This window comes from Excalfactoria chinensis, chromosome 20 (genome assembly GCF_039878825.1).
Source record: "Excalfactoria chinensis isolate bCotChi1 chromosome 20, bCotChi1.hap2, whole genome shotgun sequence".
Lineage (NCBI taxonomy): Eukaryota > Metazoa > Chordata > Aves > Galliformes > Phasianidae > Excalfactoria > Excalfactoria chinensis.
This window is the reverse complement of record NC_092844.1, coordinates 5,119,612-5,130,120: the sequence shown is the minus strand read 5'-3', so window position 1 is coordinate 5,130,120 and position 10,509 is coordinate 5,119,612. Positions and strand designations below refer to the sequence as shown.

Here is a 10,509-nt window from a genome sequence, read left to right as displayed (position 1 = left end):
CATGAAGTTTGGCTTTCACCTCAGTTAAGAGGAAAATTGCTTCATATCCAGTTCTTTTCTGCATTGCACCTCAGATGACTCTGTATAGAGATGTATTCCAGGAGAAGCAATCCAAATCATGTTAGGTTTTGTGTTCAAGCTGTGCCAGCCCACTGAGGAGAAGTGCACTTGAGCACAAATTCTGACAAAGCCCCAGATTTAAGGCAGGTAGGTAAGAGGAAGAGATGATTTTTCAGTGGGAATTGCTGGATTCATACATGTAAGTGCCTGAAAACGTTAGGATCGATCCACACTCGAAAAAAAGGCAAAGAGAGAGCACACTAACAAGCTCCAAGAGTCCTTTCCACTAAACAGATAGATAAATAGATAAATGATTGAATTATACATGTAGTAGGCTTTATTCTTCTCAGGTGTTGCCTATATAGCTATCAACATGATCCAAACCCCCTCCTTAGAATGAAATGCTGTCCACGGCCAGAAAGTGAGGTTAACCTTTCTCATCACATCTAAAACTGATGCTTCACAGAAAGATCATTTGACTACTATTTCCTATTTGGAAGAGATTAACTTCTTTCAACATCAGACATCTGGTTACAAGACAGTCAAGTGCTCTGATAGATCAGCTTTTGTAATTTAATTTGTGTATGGTGGCAGGCAAAAATAAAATCTATTTAACTGCATTTTGTCCATCTTCACTTATTCGGGTTCTCTATACCACACAGTAAAGCTAAATTTCATATTCAGGCAATGAAACCTTTTCCTTATGCGTGTATCTTCCAATGGCTCCTCCAGCAGGCTGTGCCCACACCATTCTTTTATCAGCTGCTCAGAGATTCACCAGCACAGTTAGGGACCCTTTGGAACCCGGTGAGCACAGATTTCACAACAGGTTCAGGCAGTTTTCCCACCACAGTGAAAACGGTTTTGTATGAGGGTTATGAAAAGCCTGCTAAAGATGCAGCCAGTAATACAGTCCTATTAACAGCTTTAACCAGGCTGTAACAGCTGTAAGTTTACTACAAATATTACAGTGCTACTAACGAGTATCAAAAGTGGTCCTGGAGCTAGTCAGATTTGCATATAATTGTTATGTGAAAGTACACGCTACTGTCATTTATTACTATATTCAAACAGCAGTTTTGGCCTGGAGAATTATTTTATATTCATTCACTTAAGTCTTAGCAGAGGGACTATGAAACTGTCTGATACTGATTGCTAGGAAGTTGTTGCCTACTGAGAAACTCAGGCAAATGACAGCCATATATATATGCCAAGCAAGGGAAACAGCATATAACTGTGCAGAGGTCAGGTGGAGGAGGTTCACATGGCTGACAATTTAATTACTCTGCAAAATCATTAAGCTCTGGAGATGTGCCATTAGAAGTTCTGGCACATGCAAGTGCTAAAGGGATAATTAAAATATGCCTGGGAGGTTTCATTCCAAGTTATTATAACAGCACAAGGAAGTTACTATATTTTTTCACGTAAGTTTATTATGCCTCCCACCTGCAGAAGAATCTTTCCATCTGTCACTTTGTGTCTTTGCCAGCACAACCCAAATGCATGAGCTACGACTTCCCATGACAGACCCACACGTGCCCTATTGCAGTCATACTTCCCCTCTCCAGTTACAGCCCCCCATATCCTGAGAGCTACCAGTGACCTACATGAAACAAGAACAGATGTAAGCTCAGAGTAATCATAAGCCAACTAGAGAACAGCACTGCCTACTGATCACTGTTTCTTTTTCATGGAATATAATCGTGTGCAGGCAGCAGAATATGGTACATAATCACGTGCAAAGAATGTTTTCAGAAGGAGTAATACAGAATATGTACACAAAACTCTAACAAGCTGCTATTTTTGCCTTCTTAGTTTGGAGAGCATTGCTTCAGCAGTCCCAACAACTTCCCACAATCTGAAGTCTGGCATACCACATTATTTTGGACAGATAAGTCTGAACACAAGACTGAGGTAGTGTCTGGCTGGCAGTCTTTAAACAGGGTTGGGTGAGAACAAACAACAAAAACACACGCACACAAAAAAAAATCTAGTAATCATTCATACATACAGTGTTACATAACATAAGCAAGAGAGCATGAACCAGAAAGAGCTCCTGACCAAGGCACACGTGCTCCTACCTGAGGCTTCATGCTTTCATCAGCAGATGGAGAGCTGTGATGACTTTTCAGCTGTTTTCAAATGAACGCAGTCACCTGGGAAGCCCTGAGTGTGACCATCTTTGCCTCCACCTGCACAGAGAAGTAACGTATGTTATTGTTAAGAACAAAATTGTTCTAAAAACAACAGCTACAGTATTTTTTAAAGAAATGCCCAATGTCCCAGAGCTTTCACTACTGAAATGGGGTTTATGTACTCCAGGAAAATGCATATTTGTAACCCGGAGAGCTTTCAGACACAAAGTATTTACCTACACATTTGCCCTTCTCAAACCAACAGGACCTGTCAGCCTCTCACTAACAGCATTACTTTTATCATTTGCAGCTGTTTCCAGGCTAAGCCATGTGCAACATGTTTGTGTCTGTCCTCTGCAGCCCCCCAACCCCCACCACGCATCTCCAGCAAAGCTAAGCTAGTGGACAAATATACATAACTGGACAGAAACTTTGCAGAAAATACATCATCCTAATGGAAAAAAATCTGTTCACAAAGGTGTTCAGCTTTGTTGCACACCTAGCAAAAATCCAATCCCGTGTTTACCAGAATTGGGAAGTGAAGATTTCCCTTCTCCCACGCTGCCACCTGGTGGCAAACGAGGGTCCAGCTCCAACAGACCAAAAGACACGCTGCACATCTGCAAGCGCTTTCAGACTCCAAGTACTTCGCACACACGCTCGCTGTAGCTACAATGGTGCTGGCAGGACAGGTTCTCTGTAGCTTTATGTGTCGTGCTGGAAATGTTTTATGCCAAACAGGGTACAAGTTCAGTTCAAAGCTTTCCCTATTCGCATACAATTACAGTGTGATACACAGAAATTGGGAGCTGGAAAAGGCTTTCTAGCACCGACTGACATGCGATGAAACAAACACAGAGTCCCACGCAGTACCTCGCAGAGCCACGGCCCTCCCACGGAGAGCTTGCCGTGAGAGCTGCGTCCCCTGGTGGCCAAACGTTGCAATACTATCAAGCTGCGCAGGGACTGAAGTCTGATATTCGTGTTACAATCCGCCAGCAGTGCTAACTAACTGAACAGGGTTTTGCAGTGAAGCCTTCCGCATAATAAATACTCCAACAACAGCTATGCACGACTGCAGATATTTACATAGAAGGTAAGCCAAACCCTGCTGCCGCCATTTCTGGTACCATTTACATCACAGTAACACACCACGTGCAGGGCTGGAACTAAGGTCTCACTTAACAGAGTTACTGCCAAGAACTCCAGAGTGCAGTGGGCTGTCACTTGGCAGCAACTCCTGCCACAGCCCCTGCATCCCCTACTGTGCTAAAAAGCATAGACAGGACGCAACAGTGATAATGTGAGGCAGAACAAACCATTCCTGTTCATAACATACTGTTGCTTCACAAGCACCTGTACTCCACATACTGAGCTCTCAAAGAAATGAGGAGAAGGTATCAGAGGACATGCAGCGCTGATGTAATCAAGGCTGTTTCCTGTCAGCATCAGGTGAACTGCAGGGCAGACTCAGCTCCTAGGACCAGATGGCCAAGTTTAAGGCTTGACCACTCAAGGGAGGTTTTGGGAGGGGCAGAGCTGAAGGAGGAGCTCTATTTGATTCAGCTGAGAGAACATGTAAGTAACAAATGCTTACCTTATGGGGGTAAAGGTGTAAGGCAGTCATGTGAATATACAGAGTAGACATGGACAGGAGCTCCTTTAACTTCACTTCTTTGGAAGACTGACATGTGAGTGCTTCCCAGGGACCCAAGTGGCTACATATATACATTCTATATATATATACATTCTATTTCCCACAGAGCACAGAGGACCCAGAGAAAAGCTGCACACAAATGCATTTTATTTCTCTCTCCAAACACAGAGAGGCATACACAGTATGCACGTAAGCCATAGGGCTGTCCCAGGAATGGGAGAAACACTATCCACCATGAATTACACCACATAATACAGACAAACAATCATCATTATAATGAAGATGCTAAAAAAAGCATAACTTACACCCATAATATATAACATTGACAAATTGAGCATTTTACCTACTCTTTTCTTTAACATAAAGCAGTAACACATTATTTTTCTAAATCGAAAAAAGCAGCAAAATAGTAGAAATATTCCACATAGTTTCCTAGCTTCAGTTCATCCATCACACTTTATGTACTAGGACTATCAAAGAAGAAAAACCCAGGACAAAGCAAACACCGCCTTTGACACGGGACAAGTTGTGAGCTGATGGGAGAAAATGGAAGTTAAAGTGTGCATGAACTGAAGTTGCACGTTTATCCTCCAGAATGATTGAACAAACAAGAGTTTGCAGTCAAACTAGAGCAAAGCCAATGGCTCTTACATGCCATGACAGCAAAATTCTCCTACTGCAATTCTTGCCCATCACAAATGTAACTTCTACAAAAATACCCTCCTTCATTTGGAAGAAATTTGCCCCCAAACTGGGCAACACACTGTGTGCTGTATCACCAGTACCTACACAGCTTCAATACCACACAACAGAATGCCTGAGCTTTTGCCAAAGGATCCCACAAAAGTCAAAAGCATGCCATTCTTTTCACACATAAATAAAATATATGGGGAAATAATGCACCCTACAGAAGAGAGGATCAGAGCTGGACTATCAGATGCAGTCAGATTCTTCCTCTGGACTCTAAAAGGCAAAGATTCACTAAGTGAGAGCTTCCCTGACTACCAGGGCCTCCAGAGAGTACCGGCGTCTTTTGGTGATGCTTGCTTCAGGGTGCTGGGCTTGCTGGGGGAAAAGAAAACATCTGGAGCAGCTGATTGGCTCTTCTGGAAGTGACTTAGGAGCTTGCTCTGTGTTTCAGTTCGGACTTTGTGAAGAGAGAGGAAATGGAAAGCTTCTTGCAAACACCGAGAATAGCCCTCTCTGAAGTCAAACTGAGAGCTTTTATGGAATCCTGAAGCTAGAGAAGGGAAGAAAGAGAGAGGGGGGGAAAAAAAAAAGTAGTTTAGAGCAGTTGTTCAAGGCAAGAGATTCACAAAACTGTCACGGATTTGTAGTAAACTAGAGGCTGAAGTAAACTTGATACTCACTCTTCATTTGCAGCTGGCTCTGCTGCTTCAGGTAGCTGACAGTCATCTCCAGGATGTCGGCTTTCTCCAGCTTGGAGTTGGGCTGGTGTCTCTGGAACTCCTTCTCCAGGAGCAGCTTCAGCTGCTCAATGCTGCTGTTAATCCGGTCACGGCGCATTTTCTCCACCACCGGCTTCCTGAGCTGTAAAAAGCAAAGGGAAAGAGACTATTAGATATCCTCTCTGCCATTTCACACTGTTCCTACACAATGTGGACCAGTTTCTCAGCTTTTGGAAACTGCTACAAGAACAGCTGTGAGCATGGCTCCAAGCTGCCTTGCTGTGTCTGGACTTACTTTGTTTTTCTCCTTTGGTGTCAGCAGGCTGTCGGGCTCCATGAAAACAACGCTGGGAGCCATCTGTCCTGAGAGGGGAGGAATGTCTCGGAGTGGAAGTCCAGGCGAAATGTGTTGCTGGAAGCTGCCTCGGCCCAGTATTTATACTGTGCAGCCTTCCTGAGAGTCTGTGGGTCTGCGGCTTGGTGGAGTTTCCCACACTCTATGGCCAATCAGAGAGATAGGCAGCACAATAGCAGAAGCATCTATTCTTGCATGCTCCAGTGCCAGTGAATAGCCTGGGGATAATGACCTTCCTCCAGATGAGCAGGTGGGGAGTGCATGGTATGGGATCAGAATTACGTGTCAGAAGCTGGGAAAGAGCTGGCATTCAATGGGCAAAGGCTGCTGACTAATGCCAGAGATCAATGGCACTCCCAGCACAGCCCGACAGCCACGGGTGCACAGGAAGGAGGCGGCCAGCGGCCGTGGAGGGCAACGAGCCCCCCGTGCAGGCTGTGTGCGGCCGCGCTCCTCCTGGGGATGCAGGCGGCACACGCTAAGCGCGCGCTGATGCAGTGCACACACGAGCAGCTTCTGGCTTCCTGAGATAAAGAGCAGGAGTTCTATAAGGCCGTCTGCCTTGTTCTCACAGTGAGCCAGGGGCACACCGTTTTTGCCCAAGTGAAACAGGAAACAGCTTTTTCAGTTTGCCTCACTGCAAAGAAATACCTTTAAATGTAAATACACACAGCCAGAAAAGTTTCTATTTTGATAACTGTTCTCTTTCCTTGAGATCTTATGTATCTCTTTGGAACGCTCTCAAGCCCTGTCACAAGCACCCAATGTTCAAATATCTACAAGGTAAAACCCAAGAGGAGAAATAGCTGAGTTTGGGGATCAGCTCAGTCTCATATGCTGCTTTCATTTAATCTATGCACAAAGGAGTGCAGAACAAATTCACATAGCCCATAAAGTTGTTAGAAGATTCTGATTCCTCATTATTTTGCGCTGCAAAGTCTCTGTTCAAAAAGAGTTAAAGGTGCTGCTACTTGCATCCTATAAATAGATGCTTTATTTATGAGCTCCAGCCACACACAAACAGCCACAGGGAATGGCAGCAGTGCTTTCTGCATTCGCACCCAGGACCTGCACAGAGAAGGGCAGCAGAAGGGCAGAGCAGGCCATGATCCACACATCTGAGCTGTGCCAGCCCCCAGTTTGCTCCAGGTGTGCACTGCGATCACATCAGTTCAGCTCTCCTTTATGCGAGCTTCAGTGTATCCCTCTACAAGCACCAATATGGGAATGTGAATTGTCAGATAAATTACTGTAAAGTAATGCTAGGGATTATGTCTGGGGATCTCTTACTGAATCAACAAGGGTACTACATAAATACTGTGTCTACATTAATACAGCTTGTGTGTTCATCTATATACTGATACACACAGATATGTGATCATGCGTGTATTTTGATGTGAATGCATTTACACATCTACACTTCTCTCTGACCCTGCAACTCATGTATTTGTTTGCCCAGGTAAGGCTTAAATGACCTCTTCCAGGATCTGCTGTTCCATCCCCATTGTACTGTTGGTGAATAGGCTCCCTTCTTTGCGTACAGAGCAGCAGCTGTTGGGCTCTGAGTCTTTTATGTCAAGTTGTGGGAAAGTTTTTGTGACACCATTTCACATGTTCTCCTCAAAGCTTGTGGATTATCTTTGAGCTCATGTAATGCCACCTCTGAAACCAATCTTTCGCTCTGTGCATCCCTCTTGGGGAGATTCTCTGAAAGAGAAACTCCTGAGTACCAAGGAGTTTTTTTTAGCTCATTAACAAGTGCATGAGGAATAAACATGGCAATGCTGTGACCAATAGGGTCCACTAGCAATTTTGCTAGACACAGCTTCAGTTTCCCAGATTAACTCACTAGGAAACAGCCATAAGAGGCATCATTTCCTCTCGCAGTTCAAGTTGCTCAAACAGGCACTCCAGTTTTAGCTTACACAGGTGTTCAGTGTCAGACGCCTTCTCTGTAACCCCAGCACAGAACTTTGAAACTCAGATTCTCAGGAACCTGTGCATTATAGGGTTGCTGTACTGCATGCCTCACTGCTGCAACACATGGCTCAAGTGAAAAGAGAATAAGAAAGCAATAATAATAATCACCATCCCTAGAATAATGCTAACAGAGCCATTGGACTTTACACTAAGGATCATGAATTCTCTATTATACAACTTTTACTATAATTCCAAACATACACGATATTGGACAGAGAACTTACTAGGATCCCAAGATACTGGATGTGGATGTTTGAAATATGGCATGAGTAATGCCCCAGAACCTCTGCCAGATGTTAGCTCTGTAGGAAGACTTAAGGATGCTGCTGCTTTCCCAAGTCCTGATGCTCATTGCCCCCATGGCTCCTCTCCTGATACATGCAGCCCAGATGGCCTTTTGGGAGCAGGGTTTCCCACTGAACACAATGCAGAGGCAAGCACCGTTGCTAATGCGGTTTGTAGTCAGGCACACTTCCTTTGTGACAGGAATGAATATAGTTAAGAAATGGTGTGGGAAACTCCGAGGTACACAAACTTCCATGGCAGTATGTTAGAAAGTCATTGAGAATGCCATAATGCTTGGGAGCAACGGCTCAGAGAACAGGAAAGATAGCAAATTTTAGGAGACCCCACCAAGTGCCTTGTCCTAAAAATCATACTAAGGTTAAAAAATAGAACAGGCCCAGATTTTGGAACTATTTGGGTCCTCACTAAAGCCAAAAGGAACTCTGGCGTCCACAAGGAGCAAAGCAGACTGCAGCATTCAACCTGTAGCTGAGCTGCAGCTCCCTTGGGGATCTCTGACAAGCACCAGCATGACATCCGCACAAAGTAGTCACCAACTCCTCAGGTAATGTAAGGTCTGCATGAGTGTACAGATCCTCTTGGTGTAGAGGAACTGTCTTTTGCTCTTAGTGCTGTGCAGCAAAGAGATGCAAAAATGTCAAAGTTTTGGTGATGGGTGCCTGGATGTGGCCTATACTGTTTGTGTTTTAAAGCTCAGTATTTCCAAGTTTGTTCAAGGAATGGCCACTGATTGACACGTGGAGCTAGGGAGCAGTGCCCTGCTGTACCAGTACAGGCAATGTGCTGTACTTACTTTTTCAATCATTGTGGCAAACATTTTTTTTATCAAGCACAAGCCAGTCTTTAGTAAGGAAGCAATATGGCTCAGAAGTCTTAGTGTGAACTGAAACCACCTCTGCTGCCTTCAGAGGGACAATTCCCTTTGGCCTTACTGGTGGAAGACTAAGGTTCTGCTCCTGCAGCTCATTCTTGAGCCATTTCCCTCCAGCCCTTCCTCACTCTGCTGTTTGGCAGTCAGTCCCCTGTTCTGGGCTGTCACAATTTCTGTTTCTCTGCATGGCATTCTTCACTTTCTTCCTTTTACTCAGACCTAATTTTCCCCTTCAAGCAGGTTTTTATAATCTGATTTTTCGTTCTGTCACTCTTTTTCCCGTCTGTCACAGGCAGATGTGGTCTGAGGACAGGAGTGTCTTACAGCCACTCAGACTGTGTGAGTTTGGAGTCCCTTCCAGTTTCCCACACTGCTCTCCTATTCAGTGCATTCAGGCAGAGGATAAAGGAAGTGTGCCATGCTACAAGCTGAATTAGAAATGGTGTTTGACTTCCTTTTGTACTTCACAGAAACCTTGCTCTGGGTAGACCATCTGCATAGCACTCACGGTGGAGAAAACCATTGATCAAGGCCTGTCAGCCCAGCTGGGGGAACTTGGGAAAGTAATTCCTTGTGCCACTTCAGTTCTTTAGGGCTTAACATCTGGCTGGAGGGGGAGGCGACAGTTGATGGTTTAACAGTCGTGCTTCCTTTCAAGTTTGGGATGCTGTTTTGATCCCCTATAAGCCTTTCTGAAATCCTGTTTTTAATAACATGGAAAGCATCCACAAGACCAAGAATAATGCACTGGCTTTGCATTTTCAAAGTGCTTTACAAATACCAACTAATGAATTCTCAGCAACCTCCTCTGCAATATAAGAATGTATTATTAGCAAAGTTTCTTACAAAGGCAGAAAATGAGGCAGAAAGAAGAAACCAAAATTTCAGTGTTTCAGATAGCCTACAAGTTGCAGTCTAGTGCTCCATTTTAGACTTCTGTTTTGCAAAGATGCTCAGAACTCACTCCTGTCGTCATTGGCTTTATTATCTCTGAACAGCTGCCAGCACCTCAGCTTATGGGAGAATAGGGATTACCTGCAATGGACCACACTTGGAGCAGTGCCCCTCCTCAACTAAGCAGATGCAAAAGTTCTCCTTTGCACCAAAGTTCAGTAGTGGCTTTTGCCAATGTGATTCAGTACAATTTGCTCAAACTAACAAAATAGCTGAAAAGGAAAATGCACTCAAATGCTCAATCAGGAAATAAACTTAATGATCAGATCGACAGAAATGGATTTGATCTCTCTGGAAAGCAAATCAAGAATTAATTTGTTTATTCATGCTCCCTGGGACCCACCAAAATCTCAGCGTTAAACTGCAGCTGCCCCCAGTCATAGTGCAGAGCTGCCTGTCAGCACCACCCAGTTCATCCAGGTGCTTCCCAGCAGTTACAGCTATTCTGGGACTGAGGCTCCTCAGAAGAGAGGATACACCGTGCCCTGAACTACATCAACACTCTGTAAGAAGCTGAGCAGAGTTTATATGATAATTTCAGGTTTGAGACAGCTGTGCTGGATGAAACCAGGGCTTAGAAGCGCGGAAGGATCCATATTGCTGTAGTGAACAAATCCAGTTCTGTCTGTGTGTGGCTGCAGTGCTACATGCTCCATACACCGTCCATAGCAAAAGGTGTCTGGACAGACAGACCCCAGCAGCAGCTTTTGGGGATTTGTGTCCAATTCCTGCCCACAGCGTCAAGCTGCAAATACTCATGGGCACAAGTCCATGCTGCCAGC

At 44.5% G+C, this 10,509-nt stretch overlaps 1 protein-coding gene and 1 long non-coding RNA gene across 2 annotated transcripts in view; both read right to left on the bottom strand.

Moving 5' to 3' along the window:
* Positions 1–10,509, bottom strand: part of LOC140261320 (uncharacterized) — a 60,652-nt gene that overhangs the window by 37,028 nt on the left and 13,115 nt on the right. Inside the window, exon 3 of the long non-coding RNA XR_011905697.1 lies at positions 2,142–2,252. This is a non-coding gene — a long non-coding RNA (uncharacterized lncRNA). The remainder of the gene's footprint in view (positions 1–2,141; positions 2,253–10,509) is intronic.
* On the bottom strand, positions 3,980–5,990 carry LOC140261319 (transcription factor HES-5-like). Its single transcript, XM_072354611.1, has 3 exons — positions 5,557–5,990; positions 5,223–5,403; positions 3,980–5,092 (listed from the first exon to the last, which is right to left on the bottom strand). Exons 1-3 carry the CDS (start codon positions 5,617–5,619, stop codon positions 4,854–4,856), a joined length of 483 nt encoding a protein of 160 aa, XP_072210712.1. The 5' UTR covers positions 5,620–5,990; the 3' UTR covers positions 3,980–4,853.